The sequence below is a fragment of the Canis lupus genome, chromosome 19 (genome assembly GCF_011100685.1).
Source record: "Canis lupus familiaris isolate Mischka breed German Shepherd chromosome 19, alternate assembly UU_Cfam_GSD_1.0, whole genome shotgun sequence".
Classification (NCBI taxonomy): Eukaryota; Metazoa; Chordata; class Mammalia; order Carnivora; family Canidae; genus Canis; species Canis lupus.
Window position 1 is genome coordinate 4,113,917 of NC_049240.1, and position 21,510 is coordinate 4,135,426.

Sequence of the window (21,510 nt, forward strand, 5' to 3'; positions counted from 1 at the left end):
AGAGAAGAAATGTGCCATGCAGGTATGTGGGGGAGAAAATTCTGAACAGTTCTTTGCATATGATCCCTTATATAACCCAGCTTTTTATGTCCAAAAACACTTTTATGAACAAGAAGATATATTTGAATCAATGCTCTGTGTGAACTGCATTGTCAAAAGCACAAATATTAAAGGAAATAATGCATGCTAAACAAAGAGTCCTTCAGCTAAAGCAGGTTGGCCAGTAGTTCTCCAATCCTCCAGCCATATAGGGCACCATGCCTGCCTCTGTGGAAACTCTTTTAACCAGTGCTTCAAAGTAATACTTGGGATAGCAATTCTATTATCATCAGAAAACTTAGTTTGTGTAATCCCCAATAATGACCCAAGACTGCACACCTTTAAAACGCCCACAGTACTGAACATTAAATTCAATTCCCTATTAAACTTTTTGCATGCTTTTCTGAACATACAGTGTTGCCTACAACTATTAAAAACTAAACTGTGATCAATCTTTTTTTTAAAACCAGAGTACTCTATTCTCCAAATAATCTGTACAAAGAAGTACTTTAACCTGCTCTCAACCCAAAAGAATCACTTTTGAAACATTTCAGGTTTCTAACACAATAAACCACTTAAATATACGCTTTGGGGGTGCCTGGGTGCCACAGTCAGTTAAGCCACTGACTCCTGATTTCAGCTCAGGTCATGATCTCAGAATGAGATTGAGTCCCACATCTGGCTCTATGAGGGCATGGAGTCTGCTTCTCCCTCTGCCTGTGTCTCTGACTCTGTGTGTGTGTGTGTGTCTCATTAATAAATAAATAAAATCTTTAAAAATAATAATAAATAAATATCAAAATTACACACTTTGCCAATTTAAATAAAAATATGTCTTTGTTCATTCATACTACATCCCATTCCAGAAAGGATTTAGGGCAGAAATAAAAAGGAAAACAAAACTGTGAATTCACCACATTATCAAACATTTTCTCCTAAAATTTTTACAGACTTAAAAAAAAAAAAGTATTTGGTGTATTTTACAATATAGTATATTTACATTAGAGCAAAATTTCTAGGACTAGCAAAATTCTAGCAAATTCCAAAGGACGCTTTCAGGGAAAAAATGTAGTCTAGCTTAAACATTTGATTGCCTACAGTGTGCAAAATAAAAGGACTTCATAGCAGGTAAAACTTTGTTTCCATTTCTTTGTTACATTCTGAACACATGTAGGGCAGCCAAAAGCATATTAAAACCAGTTTCAAGGTTACTGTCCACATTCAGTTGCAAAACTAGAATTGTCACATAGAAATTTAAGTCAAGGGCACTTCCACATGCATACGGAAAATTTACTTGACAATCAATTCCTAATCTTAATTTCACCTGCAACTAAATCCAACCTAAGTATCATCCAACTGTAGAAAGAGCACTTTTTTCCAAACGCAATACACTGCATGAAATAATTTGCCTATGGGATGCCTGGGTGGCTCAGTGGTTGAGCATCTCCCTTTGGCTCAGGGCATGATCCTAGGGTCTGGGATCCAGTACTGCATCAGGGTCCTTGTGGGGGAGTATGCTTCTCCCTCTGCCTATGTCTCTGCCTCTCTGTGTCTTTCATGAATAAATAAAATATTGAAAGAAAGAAAAGGAGAGAAAAAAAGAAAAGACACGAAGAATGAATCTGCCTACAATGTGCAGGTACCTACCATACATCTAGCCACCTACAAACCTACAATTATCACAATACTTTTACCTAACTCCCTCTCCATAGGACACCTCCCCACCCCCGCCCCCACGAAATAGACAAACACTAGGCAGGTATGATACAAATGCCCTGAGCTAACAAACAAATTGATTCTTGAATCTAAACACTAAGCTTTTAAGCTTAATCTCAGTCTGTTTCCTTAATAAAAATGTCCCTACCTTGAGAAGGCTTTTTTTTTTTTTTTTTGAGAAGTTTTAAGAATAAAGAAGGATCCACAAAGTGCACTGTCCAAAAAGGTAACCATATACCACATGTGGCTATTTGAATTTAAACTTAATTTAAAAATTTAATTCCTCAATTGCACTAGCCATATTTCAGGTGTACAACAGCCACATGTGACTAATAGCTATCATATTGGACAGAGCAGATACAGGACATTTCCATCACTACAGAAAGATCTATTGTGCATGCGGTACAAATGCTAAGTTTTCAGCAAATCACAAAAATTATCACCTTGCCATACTAACTTCTCTTACCACTTTTCTAGAAAAGATAATTTCTGTCCTCTAGATTTTTAACTAACAACATAAATCATTCAGGCAAAAGTCCAAAAATAGACTAATATTTTAAATACTCCCAACTTAGGCTTTTAGCCCTCACATTAATACCTTAGGAAAAGAAGAGCAGTGGCAGCAATAGTCATCAAGCCGGTAACACTGGAGTGTAAAGCATTAGGGTATATCCAACTTGTCCAAGTGGGCTAACATCTAAAAAGGTGTGAATCTCATTCCACCTCAGCAACTCATTCTCCCCACCCTTAACCTAGATCCCAAAAAAGTCGTGTAAAAATCTGTTTATTCCCTCAAACTATTTAAGTAAACAAACCATCAAGAGTAGGCAAAGTCACCATTTTCTAATGAGTTCGTTTTCCAAACTGTTGAAATAGTGTATAATTACAACAAAAAGCCCACAAAAACACCACTTCTGGTAAACACACATAACTGTTCTTTAAACTAAAACCCATACAGAATAGATATACCATATTAAATTCATCCCCTGCCCTTTCTCTAGACAGATTATAGACAAGATACATTTTGTAGGCATTTTGACCAATTTACAATTCTTTAGTCAGAAAACAGGTAATACATGAAAAAAAGGGCCCAATTTGCAACAAACTGAGTTTTAGGTATCACCTAAACTAAAACAAGCCAAGTGATTCCACTACACAAACTTTTTGAGTTTCCTTTGAAAAATTAAGGCAAACACATAAAATTACTTTGTAATTGGGATCCCTGGGTGGCGCAGCGGTTTGGCGCCTGCCTTTGGCCCAGGGCGCGATCCTGGAGACCCGGGATTGAATCCCACGTCGGGTTCCCGGTGCATGGAGCCTGCTTCTCCCTCTGCCTGTGTCTCTGCCTCTCTCTCTCTCTCTCTGTATGACTATCATAAATAAATTTTTAAAAATTTTTTAAAAAATTACTTTGTAATTGAGGTTTTAAATATTTAAAATACAAACTACATTTCCTAAAGGAACCTACTACAAACAAGTATGGTACAACTAACAAAGTAGTAGCCAAAAGATGAATACTAGTGGAATGATTTAACAGTTACCAACCTAACACCTGGTTACAGGCATTAAGATATGCCCAACTTTTCAGAGGGGATGGGGCTTAAATCAAAAGAGCTAACCTACCATAAAAACTGAGAAAGCAGAAGCAACTGTGAAAAAGCAAATACTAAGTATGCTTTTGGTTAGGAATGCTTTCTTCATTCCTAATATAATAAGAACATTACACCCCCTTTTCTTTAGCAATTTTTGCATTTCTTTTGCATATACCTTATCATAGTAACTCTTTTAGCACTTTGATTCTAGCAATGAACTTAAAAGTTCTGCCGCACTATCACAACCAGAAAAAAAAATAATACGTAAAATGCTTAATCAAAAAATGCTTTCTATGAAGAGCTGAACTGTGGTACATCCATATCACAGTATTCTACTCAACAATAAAAAGGCACAAACTAGTATTGATACAGCCAACAACTCAGATAAATCTCAAAGGAATTATATTGCATTAAAACAAGATCAAAAATTAAAAAAAAAAAAAAGAAACCAAGGCCAATCCTAAAAGTTATATAGTGTATGATTCTTCTCAGTAAACATTCTTGAAATGACAAGACTATAAAAATACAGAACATAACGGTAGTGGCTGCCATAGTTTGGGGGTAGAGGCTAGAAGGGAGGTGGGAGCATGTGGTTCTAAAAGGGCAACAGAAAGATCCTTGTGCTGAAGGAACCATTCTGTATACAGACTGTAGTGGTGGTTATGTAATTACACTTGTGATAACACTGCATGGAACTCTATACACACAAATTAGTACAAGTAAACTGGAGAAATTAAATAAGATTGGTAGAGTATATCAAAATGTTACAATAATGAACTACAGTTTAGCAAGACATTATTAGCACTGGGGAAACTGGGTAAAGGGTACAAGGGATCTCTGTATTATTCTTTAAAACTACATGTAAATCTACAGTTATCTCCAAATAAAAAGTTTGGTTTTTCAAAAACTGCTACTCTAACAATTGGGATAATTTTAATATCAACTGGATACTCCATAGGGAGTAACCATTAACAGTATTATAGCTCTACAGGACAACTTCCTTGTTCTCAGAAAATGCTTGCTGGAGCATTTATGGATGGGATTCTATGTCTGCAAGTTACTCTTATGTGCACGGAAAGGGAGAGAAAGCAAATCTGGCAAAATGTTACATACTAAATTTAGCTGAAGGGTTTGGGAGTGCTCCTTGTACCCTTCTCTCAACTTTTCTGCTTGAATATTTTTTCCACAAAAAAAAAAAAAAAAAAAAAAAACTGTTAAGGAGTAAGATTTAAGACAAATTTTCATCCTAAAACTACATTACAGTCAAACTTCCACACCAATCAGCCTTTTAAAACATTTAAAATAAATTGTGTTAAAACTATGTCATAGTCCCATCTACACTCGTTATTCTTAAACCAAAAATAGCTATAAGGATTTTGAGGTAAAAGAGCTATGCGATACTGGATGTGACTTTCTGGTAAATCTTTCAACATAAATGGACTCAATCCGTAAGGCACGTTGGATATCTTTGTAAAATCAAAGTTAGTTCAAGATGGATCAGTCCTTCCATTTCCAGAAGACGGGATGCCCAAAACTGTTCTACTTTTCAAACAAAGTGAAGCTAATTAACAATCACGACGGAAAACAGCCAACACGCTCATTCATGCACACACCCTCTAAATCTGAAGAGTCTTTTTTTAAGTCTGGCAAACAGCTCGTTCTTTGCACAAAGAAACGTGTGCACCGACGGGCAACCCACACGCTAAAAATGGCAAACCAAACATGGGCCACAATGTATTAACTTCTAGCGCCAGGGCCGCGAGACAGTTCACAACGTAAACAATGCCTCCAAACATCACTGCAATTGATAGTATCCGAGGGAGAGAGAGAGAGAGAGAGGGGAGGGGGGAACAAAAAAAAAAAAAAAAGAAAGAAAAGGGCAGCAAACCGCACACAGAGGAAATATGTAGGGGAAACAAGGGAGTGTGAGCTACAGTCCAGAGGATCCGTCTCCGAAGTTCTCAGGCTGCTCGATTTTCTGCATCGGCGTTCATACCCTTTGTGGTCTTTAAAAGAAAATCCGTGTCCGCAACGTCTCCAACCGAAAACTCGGTAAACTTTTTTACGCTTCCACCCGGGCCGCCCCGGGCCGGGGGAGCGGGGAGCGGGGTGCGGGGTGGGGCGGTTTCCCGCTCGGGAGACCGAGGAATCACCGTCCGTGCCCTGCTCCGTGCAGGCAGGAGGCAGCGAGCGCGGGGAGGCCGAGGCTCTGCAGCGTCCGGCCGGGGCGGGCGGGGACAGGTGAGCATCCATCCCGCGCGGAGGACGCACGGGCAATGAATGAGCGGCGCCGCACCCGCACCACCTGTTCCCGCCCGGGGGCCGCGCCCGCCCGCCCTCCGCGGCCCCCGCCCGCCGGGCCTGCCCTCCCTTCCCTCGCGGCGGAGGGACGCCCGCCGCCGCCGCCGCCCGCGAGCCCGAGCCCGAGCCCGAGCCCGAGCCCGAGCGCGGGGTAGGGGCCTACTCCGGATCCCCGGCCTCCGCGGCGCGCACGCGGACGCGCACCCGGGCGGCGGCGGGGAGGCCGGGGGGCTTGGGCCGCCGGCCCGGGGCACGGAGGCGGGGTCCCGGCGGCGCCGAGGGGAGGGGTGACAGGCCCGGGCGCCGGCCGAGCCCTCCCGGTGCCGGCCCGCCGTCGCCCGCTCACCAAGATCCGCTTGAAGAGCGCGTTCTCCTTGGGCGGGAGGCTCACGGCCGGCATCGTTCCGGCTCCTCCCGCTGCTCCCGCCGCCGCCCGGCTCGGTCAGTCTGTGTCCGGCCGCCGCCGCCGCCGGCCCCTGGCTGCTTCAGCCTTGACTCGCCCCGACCCACCGCCGCCTCCGGGCCTCGAGTGTCACCGCGCCGCGCAGCCCCGACACCCCCTTCCCCTCCTCGTCTGTTTTTTCCTTTCTCACTTAACGCTGCCGCCGCCTCCCCCCCCCACGGGTCTCCGTCGGCGGTTCACGTGGTAACTGAACAGACCGACAGAGGCAGCCAAAATGGCGGACGCGGAGGGCTTTCCCACCCGGGTCACGCCTCCTAGCGCGCAGGCGCGATGACCCCCTTTCCCCACCTCCGCTGTCCTAGAGCTTGCTGGGAAGCCCGGAGGCCGGGGGGTGGGCGGAGCCGGCTAGGGCAGCGGCAGGCCCCGCCCACTCCCGCCGGGCCTGCGCTGCGGCGGCTCTGCGCAGGCGCGGCGGGCGCTTCGCGAGCGGCGGTTCCCGCCGCCTTCCCAGGCGGACTTTGTCCTCGGAACTGCCGAAGCGGCCTCTCCCCGCTTGGGCGGGCTCCCCGGGTCCGCACGAACGTGCTTGGAGCCTGCAGTGCCGAAGCGAGGGGGTTCCAGAAGCCCTGCGTCTGATCAAGGGCCTGATCAAGCATCTGAGGCGGAAGGAAGGAGGATGCAGGCATCCCCCCGGGGCTCAGGGCTGGGGGGCGGGGGGGAGGCTTGTTCTCGGGCTTCAGGGAGTCCGAAAACCGCGCTGACTTCGTTCATTACTTAAGGTGAGCCTGGCAGGAGAGCCAGGTCCTCAGCGGCCGTGTTTGCACTGCCGCGGAAGCATCGGGAATTAAAGTGCATTTTATTCCATCGCTGAGTCCGTACCACGGAGAGGCCAGGGCTGATTGGGTCCCCTTGGGGGGGGGGGAGCGGGTGGAGACCTCGGGGACGGGGAATCCCCGGGGCTGTCTGAAAGCTAGCGGGTGTGCTGAACTCCCCATCCCCGGGAACCCGCAGGTCTTAAAAACCCAAGGATCCGGCAAGGATACTCAGAACTGCTGCAGTAGGCAGCCCGTGGTGGGACTTGATCCCGGGACCCCTGGACCACGACCTGAGCCAAAGGCAGACGCTCAACCACTGAGCCACCCAGGCGTCCCAATATACTTGATTATTTTCGATGATCTCTCTCCAGATGCTGAATTCCATCCGTCAGTAGCATCCTCTGCGTCATGAGTTACACTGTACATGCAGTAGCTTTGTTCTTTTGAATGCATTTACCCAGATAGTTTCCCCTTTCAGCTTGCTCTTCTTTAACCCTCCCCGGAAGGTGTCAGAGATGTTTCCCAGTGTGAAAATCTGGGACTAATGCTTGGGTTTTCTAGCTATCTCAAATGCCCTCTTCTTTTGCCTGGATCATAAATGAGGTTTTAGGTTTTATCAATCAAATCCTGCAGTTCGAGCAGCCTCGGGTGGCTCAGGGGTTTAGCGCCTGCCTTCGGCTCAGGTCATGACCCCGGGGTCCCGGGGATCGAGTCCCACATCAGGTTCCCTGCATGGAGCCTGCTTCTCCCTCTGCTTGTGTCTCTGCCTCTCTGTGTCTCTAGTGAATAAAAATCTTTAAAAAAAAAAAAAATCCTGCAGTTCTCCAAATTCTGTTATCTTCTTTCAAAAGTTTCATTGAAATAAAGTATCTACAGGAAATCATGTTTGGGTTTTGGAATGTGGCCATTTTTTTAACCCTAACTTTTTTTAAAATTTTTTAATTCATTCATGAAAGACACAGACGGAGAGGCAGAGACACAGGCAGAGGGTCGAAGCAGACTCCATGCAGGAAGCTCGATTAAGGACTTGATCCCGGGACTCCTGGATCACACCCTGAGCCAAAGGCAGATGCTCAACCGCTGAGCCACGTAGGCGTCCCAAGATTTTCACTTATTCATGTGAGACAGAGAGAGAGAGAGAGAGAGGCAGACACATAGGCAGAGGGAGAAGCAGGCTCAATGCAGGGAACCCGACATGGGACTCCATCCTGGGACTGGATCCCGGACTCTAGGATCACACCCTGGGCCAAAGGCAGGTGCTAAACGCTGAGCCACCTAGGCGTCCTAAGCTTAACCTTAACTTTTTTAAAATATAACTAAGAACAGGGATGCCTGGGAGGCTCAGCGGTTGAGCATCTGCTTTCATCTTTGGGTGTGATCCCGGGGTTCTGGGATTGAGTCCTACATCAGGCTCCCTACGTGGAGCCTGCTTGTCCCTCTGCCTGTGTCTCTGCCTCTGTCTCTGTCTCTCATAAGCAAATGAAAAAAATCATATATATATATAACTAAGAACAAACAATTCACAAAAACAGTTGTCGTTCAGTGATAACCTTTGAACTTCACTGCCCCCAAGAGGTCTTTCTTTTAACCATCTAAACTATTAAGAAGTAAGAAATTATCTACCTTGTGATAATTTTAGTTTCGCTACTAACTTTGGTTTTCAAATCTCTGGTTTCATATCCACTATTCACCCCTTTCAGGGAAGAAAATTTCTGATCTTTGAAACAAATAGTATTCCCCACAAAAGGCTGAGCACCTAATAGTCAAGCCAAAAATATAGTTTGGTAAATGTTACCCTTTTTATGGTGGATAACAAATTTTTAAGACTCAAAATTTCACAAAGTTTGCATCAACATATATGGTCATTTCCTAGTTAAAATGCACCCCTAGGGGCAGCCAAGGTGGCTTAGCGGCTTAGCGCTGCCTTCAGTCCAGGGCGTCATTCTGGAGACCTGGTATCGAGTCCCATGTCAGGCTTCCTGCATGGAGCTTGTTTCTCCTTCTGCCTGTGTCCCTGCCTCTCTCTTTCTCTGTCTTTCATGAATTAAAAAAATCTAAAAAAAAAAAAAAAATGCACCCATAGATAACAGTTGGACCATACAATCAGTGACTTGCTAACCTGAATGCGATAATAAAATATGTTCTCATAGATCCGAGTGTTCGACAGAGATTCCATTTAACACATATGCTGTGAATGACAGCTGTGCAGGAAGTTAATATGTCCAAGGCTGGATGATGACAATGAGGATGATGATGGTTAGTACATTCATCTTACCCTAAGTATTTGCATATCACTATTGTCAAAATGCCTCTTCACAAAAATAATAATAATAATAAATAATTTACCTTCAAACTTTAGTTCTCCGAAAAGGATATGTGGAGTGAAAATTCTCCCTCTCCATATATGTAAGATGTTCTCTATTGACATTTTTATGCCCTAATTCTTAAGTATTTAAATTTTATAGAAATACAGCATAAGTCCATATATTTGTCACTCAGATTTAACAAATGTTTAACATTTTGTGATTGCTTCTGATTTAAGATTTTGTTTATCTGAGAGAGAGTGAGAACACAAGTGGGGAAGTGCAGAAGGAGAGGGAGAAGCAGACTCCCTCCCCACTGAGCAGAGAGCCTGATGTGGGGCTCCATCCCTGGGACTCCAGGATCATGACCTGAGCTGAAGGCAGATGCTTAACAGACTGAACCACTCAGGCACCCCTGCTTCTAACTGATTTTTTTTTTTAAAGATTTTATTTGTCCATGAGAGACACAGAGAGGGAGAGGCAGAGACACAGACAGAGGAAGAAGCAGGCTCCATGCAGGGAGCCTGACGTGGGACTCAATCCTGGGTCTCCAGGATCATGCCTGGGCTGAAGGCACCACTTAACCGCTGAGCCACCCAGGGTGCCCCCTTCTGACTTTTAAATAAAAATTCGCAAATAAACTGGGGTTCCTGGGTGGCTCAGTCTGTCAAGCATCTGCCTTCTGCCTGGGTCATCATCTCAGAGTCCAGCCCTACGAGAATCTCCCTGCTCAGCAGAGAGGCTGCTTCTCTCTCTCTCCCTCTGCTACTTCCTACCACTCACTCTTTCTCTGTCTCTCTCTCTCAAATAAGTAAATAAAATCTTTAAAAAAAAATAGGTGTGCGGATATATCAGATATACCCTCTCCAGATCCTAAATTTGATACATGAAATTCTCTTGCATCATAAATCAATAAATGTAAGTGTAGTGATTTTTTTTTTTTGATCTTCTATTTTATACTCTTTCAACTCTTGCTCTTCTCTCACTCTTCCTAGAAATGAGAAGTCAATTGAGTAAGATGTTGCCCAATGGAAAAAATCTGGGACTAGAACTGTAGTTTTCTAGCTGCTAACTCAAATCCTTTCCCCTTTTGCCTAGGTCATAAAGGTTTTAGCATTCAAACTCTGGAAATGCTTAAGTGCATGTAATGTAGCAACTTCTACCAAAATATCTGTGGCTATGAGCTCCTGGCCGGAATTGCTTCATCAGGATTCTTCTCAAGATGGAGTTTCACCTACAGCTGCCTCCTCCCAAGTGTAGGGTTCCATCAGCTCTAACACGCGGAGAGGAATGCACTTGTATTTCATCACTTTCCCAAAATATACACAAGTAAAAGGATACAGGAACCAAAAGAACAAACCAGCTTTTTCCAACAGCAGTACTGAACTTGGTAATTTGCTTCCTGGCTCTGTATGCTCTGACTAAACACGGCTTCTGTTTCGACTTGTTAAGATACTAGCAAAAGCTGTGTCAGGACAAGCTTCCAAGGGATGATGTAGAAAGAATATTCAACTGTCAGGTTGCTGAGCGGACAAGAAGTTGAGAACCAACAACTGACTCAGCATGTTAGTTGGGTGGTTTGCTTACTTGAGCATGAGGCCAGGAAGCTCAAACCAGGTTACAAACTATAATGTGACTCACAGTTAGCAATCTAGTTAGCCATTCAGTTGCACGTAAAAATGAACAAGAAAGCATTGTACGATGATTTTATTCATTGGTCAATAATTATTATTTTTTACCAGTAATATTGCTAAAGAAAACAGAGAGATGGGCATCTGGCTAGGTCAATCAGTTGAACATGAGACTCTTGGACATAGAGTGGTGAGTTCAAGCCCCATGTTGGGCACAGAGCTTACTTAAAAAGGAAGAAAGAAAAACAAAATTAAAAAAATATATATAGAAGGAAAAGAGATTTGCTAATATTCATTGTGCTTTTATTTTTTCGTATTTTAAAGATTGTGTTTATTTTTTCATGAGAGACATAGAGAGAGAGGCAGAGACACAAGCAGGCTCTATGCAGGGAGTCTGATGTGGGACTTGATCCTGGGTCTCCAGGATCAAAAGCCTCGCAGCTTTTGATTTTTAGGCAAATTACTTACTGTCTCTATGCCTCAGTATTACAGCTGTAACATAAAACCTATCCTATGTGGTCCTTGGGGAGCTTAGAAAGTATCTGGTAGTCGTAAACAATTTGATTTTGCCCACCGAAGACATTGTACTGTTGATAGGCTTTATCTTTCATAATTGAGCCAGATTTTGTGCAGTCACTTCTCAATCCAATCTGATATCTAAAGGCCATGAAAAATACGTATATATGTAAAAGAAATAATTTAACACTATAATCCTTTAAACTTAATGCCACTTAGCATCATTTTAAAAGCACAAGGAAGGGCAGCCCAGGTGGCTCAGCGGTTTAGCACCTGCCTTCAGCCCAGGGCGTGACCCCCGAGGTCCTGGGATGGAGTCCTGCATCGAGCTCCCCGCAGGGAGCCTGCTTCTCCCTCTCTCTCTCTCTCTCTGTCTCTCATGAATGAATAAATAAAATCCTTAAAAAAAAAAAATAAACTCGCCTCTTGGAACCTTGTTCTCTACAGCTCGGGGCCTCGGGACTGGGGGAGGCTGCCAGGTGGGCTACTGAGGATCAGCAGAGCTGGGCTCAGAAGACCCCAATCTGAACCCCACCTCCCCTGGCTGTGGGATCCTAAGCCTGAGCAGGTCAGGGCACTTCCGAAATACGAAGAATTCTCTTTTCCTCGCAGCCTCGGGAAGCTTCGCTAGGATAGTGCGTGTGAACAGGCTTCCGGAACTGAGGTCTTTCCAAATAGACGGTATGTCCCCTTGCACGAGCCAGTTGCCTTCTTGGAGCTTTATCTGTAACCTGAGGATAGTAAGGCCTGTCAAGCGGTCGTTATGAAGGTGAAAGGAAATGATGCACAGAAACCAGTAGGATGCATAACACACAGCGTTTGGAACACAGAATTAAAAGTCCTAGTTGTTGCTCGACGCTTCTTTTTCAGTTTTCTGGCTCATGTTGCAAGATTTTCCTAAATCTGGGCAGCCGGGGGGCGGGGGGCTCAGCGGTTTAGCTCCGCCTTCAGCCCAGGGCGTGACCCTGGAGACTCGGGATCGAGTCCCACATCGGGCTCCCTGCAGGGAGTCTGCCTCTCCCTCTCTCTGTGTCTCTCATAAATAAATAAAATAAATAAATAAATAAATAAATAAATAAATAAATAAATAAATAAAATATTTAAAAAATAAAGATTTTAGTAGATCTGCTGAGTATCCCTGGGGCAGGAGCCTGAAACGGAGCAGCAAAGTGGATAAATGACCCCTCCACCCCCCTGACCCCCGCCTCGTTCCACCACCGCCTCCCGAGGCCCATTCCACCGACCAGGCGAGGCCGCCCCGCCCGCGAGCTCCCGCCGCGCTCCGCCAGGGGGCGCACGGCCGCCCCGCCCCGCCCCGAGGCCCGGCCCCCGAAGGAGGCGGAGCCTCGCCCGGCAAGATGGCGCCGCCCGTGCTGTGCCGCCCGGCCTCCCGGCTCCTGGCTCCGGCCCGGCTCCTGGCTCCGGCCCGGCTCCCGAGCGCCCGTGAGTGCTCCTGGCGGCGCAGGCTGCCCCGGCCTGCCCGTCTGCCGCCCCCGGGGCGGGCCCAGCCGGCGGGGGCGCGGGGTCGGGGCCGCGGGTCGCAGCGCCGACTCTAGGCTCGCCGTCGCCCGCCGCCGCCCTCTCTCGGTCCCTGCGAACGGCCTTGGGGCTCCCGAGAGCCGGCGGAGCCCAGTGCCCGGGCGCGGAGGGCGGCGCGGAGGACGGGGGCGGCGGGCCCGCAGCTGCGAGCCCGCTTCCGCCCGGGGGTGGGGGCGGGGCGGCAGGCGAGGCCCACTTCCGCCGGGGGGCGGGGCGGGAGGGTTAGAGACGCTAAGGCACCTGCGCGTCCGCTCTCCGCCTGCAGCTCGGGCGCGGTGGAAGTTCTACGTTCGGGAGCCGCCGCGGGACCGCCCGGACTGGCCGAAGGTCGGGCTGACCTTGGGCACCGCCGTCGCCCTGTGGATCCACGTGAGTTGGCGCCCCCGTGGTGCGCGGGCCCCGCTCGTGGGGGGGCGCGGGGGCGCGCGGGGCCGGGCCCCGGCCCCCACCCAGCCGCGCGTTCGCGGAAGTGCTCAGCGCGTGCGACCTCACAGCGGAACCCCAAGGACCAGCCCAAGGAAGGGAGATTGCAGTTGCCTCGGAGTTAGGCCGGTCGTTGTTAACTGGCATGACGATCCGTTTAGGACGGACGGCAGTTTCAGGAGGGATTGTCCTTTACTGGCTAATGAGGATGGAGGCTGCCCTTGGGTTCATTCATTCATTCATTCATTCATCCTGAGAGAGACAGACAGGCAGGGACCCAGGCAGGAGAAGCAGGCCCCATGCAGGGAGCCCCACGTGGGACTCTAACCCGGGACCCCGGGGTCACGCCCTGGGCCGAAGGCAGACGCCCAACCGCTGAGCCACCCGGGCCTCCCTGCCGTTGGGTTTTACGAAGACTTTTTTTTCCAGATGCTATACGGACACATCATCAATGGACAAGCAATACAAATTAAGCCCCACTAGACTCCCAAAACACAAGCTTTTAATCAACGTTTGGGTAAATGCACTGTTGGAAATCGTACTCTGTGTGTAGCAGGTTTTTATTTTCTCTTTACAGTATTACAAATGCTTTATTTTTTTAAAGATTTAATTTATTTATTCATGAGAGACAGAGAGAGAGAGAGAGACACGCACACAGGCCGAGGGAGAAGCAGGCCCCATGCAGGGAGCCTGATGCAGGACTCAACCCGGGACCCCGGGGTCACACCCTGGGCCACACCCTGGGCCGAGGGCGGCGCTAAACCGCTAAGCCGCCTGGGCCGCCCTCCAAGTGCTTTACATATAAAAATTCACTTAATCTTTTTCAACAACACTGTGTAATAGGTACTGTTATCACTGACTTTTTATAGATAAAGAAAACACTTGGAGGGGAATCCCTGGGTGACTCAGCGGTTAGCGCCTGCGTTTGACCCAGTGTGTGACCCCGGGGTCCCGGGGTCCCGGGATCAAGTCCCAAATCGGGCTCCCTACACGGAGCCTGCTTCTCCCTCTGCCTGTCTCTCATGAATAAGTAAATATTTTATTTAAAAAACAAAAAAAGAAAACACTTGGAGAAATTAGTTGGCTAAACCCGATTCTCCCTGACTTCAGAATTACACTGTAGACCACCGTGAAATACTGCCTCTCTGTAGACACCTTTTTTTGAAGTTAACTCAAAGTCTGTGTGCTATGTTAGTATTTAAGATTTGTTTGTTTTTATCTCATGGGTTTGGGGCTTTCTTTACTGCCTCCCACCTCCAATGCTTAGATCTCTTGTTTTGAATTTTCTTATTAAAATGGCTTGTTGATAATGGGAAGGAGTAAGAGATGGTGAACGTGGTTTACAACATAACAATAGTAACTAATCCTTTCAAAAATAATATTTGTGGGACGCCCAGGTGGCTCAGTGGTTGAGTGTCTGCCGTGGGTTCAGGGCATGACCCCAGGGTCTTGGGATCGAGGTCCGAATGGGGCTCCGTGGGGAGCCTGCTTCTCCCTCTGCCTGTGTCTCTGCCTCTCTGTCTTTCATGAGTAAATAATAAAATCTTTAAAAAAATTTTTTTAGTCTTAAAAAAATATTTGTTATAATGAAGTTTTAATTTAAAGCTTTCCCCAAAAAGCTTGATTGCTGCCGAGAACTCTGAGTGTAATTTGGATCTTTGCAGCAAATGTCACCCTTGTGTATCGACCATTGTTTTGGTTGCAGATTCTGTCAGACGGTGGTTCTAAGAAAGTTTCTATGTCCCGAGACATTGAATTAACACACAGACAATTGGGGATGGGGATGGTGACTCACAGTGTCCGGCATCTAAGGTTAGAGATGTAACACAGCAACCAACATGGGCCTCATTTAATGACTCCGTTCTGGTTGGTTGTGTTGGTTTAACTCCTCTGTAGTAACTTACTCTATTACGTTAATTACCTGCTAAATGAAATAAATTATTTGACAGAAGTTGAATTTAAACTCATAAAGGGGACACCTTGGGGGGCTCACGGCATGATCCTGGGACCGAGTCCCACATCGGGCTTCCTGCATGGAGCCTGCTTCTCCCTCTGCCTGTGTCTCTGTCTCTCTGTGTGTCTCTCATGAATAAATAAATAAAATCTTTTAAAAATAAATAAATAAAAATAAACTCCTAAAGGCTATCTTCTCCTCAAATTTAGTATGTTAGATTAAAATGAACTAGTATATACCATTCATAGTTTTTGGACTTGCATCTCTTAGCCTTTTATTTTTAACTAGAATAATTTATATATATATTTCTAATTCTAATTGTTATCTACTTCTAGCTAATCAAAAAACATAATGAAGATGTTTTAGAGTATAAAAGAAGAAATGGGTTGGAATAAACCATTGAAATACTAATATAGTAAGTATGCAATTTTATAGGATTAATAAATTATGCAAGTTAATTTGACCTCTTTTTAAATAATGTATTTTGGTTGATTTTTTTATTGGGTTTATATATATTTTTGTTACATCTTTTAAGTAATTTCTAAACTTAATGTGAGGCTCAAACTCACAACCCTGACATCAAGTATTGCATGCAACTCCAACTGAGCCAGCCAGGTGCCCCTACTGAGTTTATACTTTTAGCACTGATATTCCTGTCTGTGACAAATTTTTGAATTTTAATACCTTAGCTGAAGCATCTCTCAGCATAAATATTTTTAGCATCATTTTCAATCATGCTTTGTTTATGTTCAAAGAAAGTTGTGTTTAAGAATGAAATCAAAATCGTATCATTTTTGTAAACCTAATATACTGTGCACAATGACTTCATAACATTGAAGACAAGTTACCATTATTCATGTATTTCTTAATATCTGTTTGTTAAATGTGACACCTGAGTAAATTTCATGAGACCAGAAATCCTATTTTATTAATCATATTGTACTCAGCAAATTGCCCAGTGCTTGGGCCTGCTGGTAATTTAATATTTGTAGAACAGGTGAATGTATGAGGGCAATAGATTGGGAAATCTTTTACCATATGACCATTTCATTATGATTGTTACAACTAACACCCAGTTGGACAGTTCCTAGTAAAATCTAGCTGTGAACAAGGTACTCTTCTCTGCATGCTCAGTGATTTAAAAGAAGGAATGAGGGACACCTGGATGGCTCAGCGGTTGAGCGTCTGCCTTTAGCTCAGGGCATCATCCTGGAGTCCTGGGATCCAGTCCCTCATCAGGCTCCCTGCATGGAGCCTGCTTCTCCCTCTGCTCCTCTCTCTGTGTCTCTCATGGATAAATAAATAAAACCTTAAAAAAAAAAAAAAAAGAAAAGAAGGAATGAGTTTACTTTATATGTCTACATATATGTAAATGCATAGTTTATTTCTGAAAATCCTTTTAAAGAAATTTTACATTAATCTTTTTGCAAAATGAAAAATCACATACATCTCAGCTTTAATAAGAATTAGATTGATTCAAGTAGGTAACTTGGGGGCACCTGGGTTGCTCAGTCAGTTAAGCATCTGCCTTTGGCTCAGGTCATGATCCCAGGTTCTAGGATCTGATCATGACAGCATCGCGCTCTGCTCAGCAAGGAATCTGCTTCTCCTTCTCCCCTCTGCCTGCTGCTCCCCCTGCTTGTGCTCTCTTTCTCTCTCTCTGTCAAATAAATAAATAAAATCTTTTAAAAAATAAAGTAGGTAAGTTATAATCTGCTTGATAATAGTAATCACTAGCATACACTTTTTTTTTTTTTTTTTTTTTAATACGTAACAACTCAAGCTCGGCTCTCTAGGGTTTGATTATCCAAATTTTTTCACTTCTCTTTTCCTATTAATATCACCTTGCTATCCCTACTACAGTCAGCCAATCAATCGATAAAAATGAAGTCGATATTTAAATCAGGATGATTTTGCTACTCTCTTAATAGGTCACATAAAAATTTTTTGCTAAAACTTAACACAATTAAGGGTTGATACTTTTTGTGGATTTACTTTCTAGACTTTACCAGATACTCTGAGGTAAATTATTCAGAATGGTTTCAGTTTAATATTATTTCTGCTGGTTAATGATACAGTTTTAATTTTTTTCTCTTCATTATAGGTATGCTCCATGTTGTGATTATACTAGTTCCTTTGGATTCAGCAACCTGTTAAGTTGTAAACATGAGAGAAAAAGTTATATGTGAATATGTGAATGTATGCCAAATCAGCATTTGTGTTTTGCATCTTTAAATGAAAAAATAAAAATACTAATGTATTCAGATTATGCATATTTTAACTATGTAGAAAATGTCAGTTCTAAAGTACATAACTTGAAGTATTCTGATGGAGAAAGTACCATCTGATAATGGGGTCGGTGGTAATAAGGGTACGTTGGTAAAAAAAAAACTTGTTAAGGAGATAAATTAAAAATCGCTGCTAAAAAAAAAAAAAATCGCTGCTGAAGGATTTACTCCGTATACCAACTTTTCATTTCTAATCCAAATATTGTTGAGTGTGTTAAGGTGATAAAACTACATTATTTTTCAAAATACTTAAGAACCCAAATACTGTTTTCTTTGAGAGAAGCCATTCCGGTAAGTCAGAAAGGTGAATCACTTACTCTTATTACTAGAGTGTTCATACTTCCTTGAATTTCAATGATTGTCATTTGTATGGCTTTTGTACTCACCAGTTATGGCACCAATTTGTTTTTTCTTTTTGTAATATGATTTAGCAAATGTCTATGAAAGGGGGGAAGAGGAAAGAGGGTTAATAGGTACAAAATAAAATACACTTCATTTATCCCTCATCAAAATCCTTTCTTGTGGGGACGCCTGGGTGGCTCAGCCGTTGAGCGTCTTCCTTCAGCTCAGGGCGTGATCCTGGGGTCCAGGGATCGAGTCCCGCATCGGGCTCCCTGCATGGAGCCTGCTTCTCCCTCTGCCTGTGCCTCTCTCTCTCGGTCTCTCATGAATACATAAATAAAATCTTAAAAAAAAAAAAAACTTCCTTTCTTGGAGGGAGGGAGGGAACCTTTCTTGTGTGTCAGTTAAGATTTATTTATATGCTGCTTCATTCATTTGTGACTTAAATGCTTAGGGTACCGTACATTTGAAAATTCATTATTAAGGTCTCCATTCTGATGTTAAGTGGAAAGACTTACTGTATTATAATTGGTTTTGTCTGTGTTTGGGGCTGTGGCCAACACTTACTCTGGGAGATTCATGGCCTAATATCCTTGGAAGTCACTTCCGAACATAAATTGAGTTTAATATTATTTTTAGATTAATTATATGATGCAAGTTCAGTGAAAGACCAGATATAATAGTTACTATAAACTTTTGTTAACTTGGAGCCCTAGCTGATAGACCTAGACAGGACCTTGGGGTTTCAGGTTACAGGTTCAGGACCTTGGGGTTACATAGACCAATGTCATATTTATGCAAATGCAAAAACCAGAGACGAAGAGTGATTTGAACAGCACTGTGGTACATGTGATAGATTCCGAAGATGCCCATTGCCTACTCCTTGGAATCTGTATATGTTAGATTAAATGGAAAAAATGAATTAAGATTACAGATGGAATTAAGTTTGCTAATCACTAAATTTGACACTTGAAGGGGGAGATTATCCTGGATTATTCATTTGGGCCCAATGAAGTCACAAGGGTCCTTGTAAGTGGAAGGGGAGACACAAGAGGGTGTCAGTAATGTGCTGTGAAAAAGACACAGCTGGCCGTTTCTAGCTTTGAAGGTGGAAGGGGGCCAAGAGCCGAGGAATGGCAAAGTCAAATTCTCCCCTGGAGCCTCTAGAAAGGAACACGGTCCTACGGACACCTTGATTTTAGTCCAGTAAGAACTGTGTTGGCTTTCTCACCTAAAACAAACAAACAAAAAAACCCTGTAAGATAATAAGTTTGTGTTGTTTTAAAACACTGTTGTGGTAGCAGTAGGGGACTAGCAGCACCACATGGTAATAGAAAACAAGCAGTCCAGGTATCAACTCCCAAATCAAACTGTTCCACTAAAAGAAACCCTGAGAAATTCACCTCCCAAAAGGGAATTGAAAACTCCAAGACACTTGAAATTCCAGAAACTGATAACCTTAGTTGGAAATAAAATATAAACAATATCCATTCTATGTCAGGCTTTGCAAACCTAGCTGCCTACCCGGTGTGGACCTCGATCTTGACTCTGCCTGTGTGACTCCAGGGGGAGCCATTCCTCGTGACCAGGCTGTCCAAAAGAACTTTCCTATTACTGATGGACGCGTCCTGTCTGCTCTCCAGTATAGTAGCCACTAGTTCCGTGTGGCTGTTGAGCATTTGGAATATGATTAATGGGACTGAATTTTGAATATTTCATTTTCATTAACTTAAATGGCCACATGAGGCTGGCAGCCGCTTTACTGCATAGCACGGATGTAGATCACTAACCTAGAGCCCTGCACACAGCGGCACTAGTAGAAATGCCTCCTAAGTTAAATACTGAAACCTCACTCCGACTGGGTTAAGCCAAAAAAGAGTTCCGAGGATACAGACCCCAAGGATAGGAATGCGCCTGGGCCCAGTAATAATGAGTCTGGAACTCCAATGTTATCAAGACTTGCTCTTGGCCCTGCTGTTTTCTTTGTACAATTCTCTAACCCGATCCACACTGTAAGAGGCCACAGTCTCATAGGTCCTAGCTTTACATCTTAGTTGAAGAACGTAGCTGGACGGAACAATATTCATTCTGATTCTGAATTCCCAAGAGGAACTGTGGTCACATTATGGTTTCTTTAGTGATAATATAAGAGAGTTTCCATTAAAGAGAAGATGCAGACAAAATCCTTTAATTACAGTCAAGTTTTTGTTTTTATCAGATCAAAATCGGGCACCTGGGTTGCTCGTTGGTCAAGCAGCTGCCTTCAGCTCAGGTCAGGATCCTGGGGTCCTAGAATCCTGTGATGGAACCCCAGGTTGGGCTCCCTGCTCAGCCAGGAGTTGGCTTCTCCCTTTCCCTGTGCCCCTGCCTGCCTCCCTCCCTCCTCTCCCTACCTCTCCCTTCCCACCCCCTCATCCTCTTTCACTCTCCCAAATAAAGTCTTTTTTAGACAATCAGGTAGAGCTTTTTTCATATTTAGTAGCTGTGAGGTGGTCATTTATTTAGTCATTCATTCATTTTAAGCTCTGGACCCAATGTGGGGCTTGAACTCACAACTCTGAGATCAAGAGTTGCATGCTTTTCTAACTGAGCCAGCCAAGTGTCCCTAAATTATTTTCTTAAGTTGCCATGGAAAAAATAAGCTATATAAACTCAGTTGCAAGTATAAGAAGTAATAGGTTGAATTGTGTCCCCCCCCCCCAAAAAAAAAGATAACGTCATAGTCCTAACCCTCAGTATCTCAGAATGTGACCTTACTTGGTAATAGGGTAACCGCAGATGTGATTAGTTAGGATGGGCTCATACAGGCATGGAGTGGATCCTTAATCCAGTATGATTGGCATATTTAGGAGAAGGGACAGACACATGGACACACCGAGAAGACGGCCGTGTAATGATAGAGGCAGAGATTGGAGTGATGCAGCTACAAGCCAAGGATTATTACAAACTCTGAAGCTGGAAAAAGCAAGGAAGGATTCTCCACTACAGCTTTCAGAGCAGGCGTGGCCCTGCTGACATCTTGATTTCGAGCTTTGAGGGCCCCAAACTGTGAGAATCTCTTCCTGCTGTCCTGAGCCATCCAAATTTGTAGTAACATGCTATGATACCTTAGGAAAATTATACAGAAGTACTAGGGCATCTCATGTTTATTTTGCCAAAGAAGAGTAGGTGGAGAGTGTACTGAGTCACCTCCAAGAATAATTTAAGCATTTACCACCTTTGATGACCTTTCTCCGTCATTGTATCTAAATATTTTGGCCCATCAAAAGGATTTATCAGGGCTTTCTTCATTGCCAATTTGTCTTCCTAGGTACTCCTGTAGGTGTATCTATGTTGATCTATATAAAGTACACTTTATATTGATCTGTTGAAAGTACAGGTGATAGCCTAAGAATTTAATGTTAAGAAAAACAAAGCTGTGGGGGGCCTGGGTGGCTCAACCAGTTAAATGACCAACTCTTGATTTCAGCTCAGGTCATGATCTCAAGTCCTGGGATTGAGCCCCTCATCTGCTTCTCCCTCTCCCTCTGCTCCCTGGCCCCCACTCCCACACGTGTGTGTTCTCTCTCTCTCTCTCTCTCTCAAATAAGTAAATCAATAGAATCTTTAAAAAAAAAGAAAGAAAAACAAAGCTTTTTCTAACTTTTG

At 44.3% G+C, this 21,510-nt stretch overlaps 2 protein-coding genes and 1 long non-coding RNA gene across 6 annotated transcripts in view; 2 read left to right on the forward strand and 1 right to left on the reverse strand.

Annotated features, from left to right (window-relative positions):
* NAA15 (N-alpha-acetyltransferase 15, NatA auxiliary subunit) overlaps positions 1-6,325 on the reverse strand; it is an 83,867-nt gene extending 77,542 nt beyond the window's left edge. For all 3 annotated transcript variants that reach the window (XR_005373881.1, XM_038564598.1, XM_038564597.1), the window contains exon 1: positions 5,995-6,325. Coding sequence is in view for 2 of the 3 variants with exons in the window: in XM_038564598.1 (XP_038420526.1) it covers positions 5,995-6,048 (54 nt within the window). In the remaining variant the exon portion in view is untranslated. The remainder of the gene's footprint in view (positions 1-5,994) is intronic.
* Positions 5,200-12,347, forward strand: LOC102155242. Of its 2 annotated transcripts, none has more exons than XR_005373883.1 (3): positions 5,200-5,399; positions 9,017-9,122; positions 10,268-12,347. It is a non-coding gene; the product is annotated as an uncharacterized LOC102155242 (long non-coding RNA). The 2 variants fall into 2 exon arrangements; XR_005373882.1 differs by lacking the exon at positions 5,200-5,399 and adding an exon at positions 6,508-6,830 and having other exon boundaries at positions 10,268-12,346.
* A 282-nt stretch (positions 12,348-12,629) lies between these two features.
* On the forward strand, positions 12,630-17,670 carry NDUFC1 (NADH:ubiquinone oxidoreductase subunit C1). Its single transcript, XM_038564600.1, has 4 exons — positions 12,630-12,759; positions 13,121-13,224; positions 15,568-15,647; positions 17,337-17,670. Exons 1-3 carry the CDS (start codon positions 12,675-12,677, stop codon positions 15,625-15,627), a joined length of 249 nt encoding a protein of 82 aa, XP_038420528.1. The 5' UTR covers positions 12,630-12,674; the 3' UTR covers positions 15,628-15,647; positions 17,337-17,670.
* The last annotated feature ends 3,840 nt before the right edge of the window (positions 17,671-21,510 follow it).

What these genes read in the sequence shown, in the direction of transcription:
- NDUFC1 (XM_038564600.1), top strand. Translation starts at nt 12,675, where the DNA reads ATGGCGCCGCCCGTGCTGTGCCGCCCGGCCTCCCGGCTCCTGGCTCCG. An exon ending in GGCCCGGCTCCCGAGCGCCC is followed by an intron (nt 12,760 to 13,120) that starts GTGAGTGCTCCT and finishes CTCCGCCTGCAG; the next exon opens with CTCGGGCGCGGTGGAAGTTC. An exon ending in CCGTCGCCCTGTGGATCCAC is followed by an intron (nt 13,225 to 15,567) that starts GTGAGTTGGCGC and finishes ATCTACTTCTAG; the next exon opens with CTAATCAAAAAACATAATGA.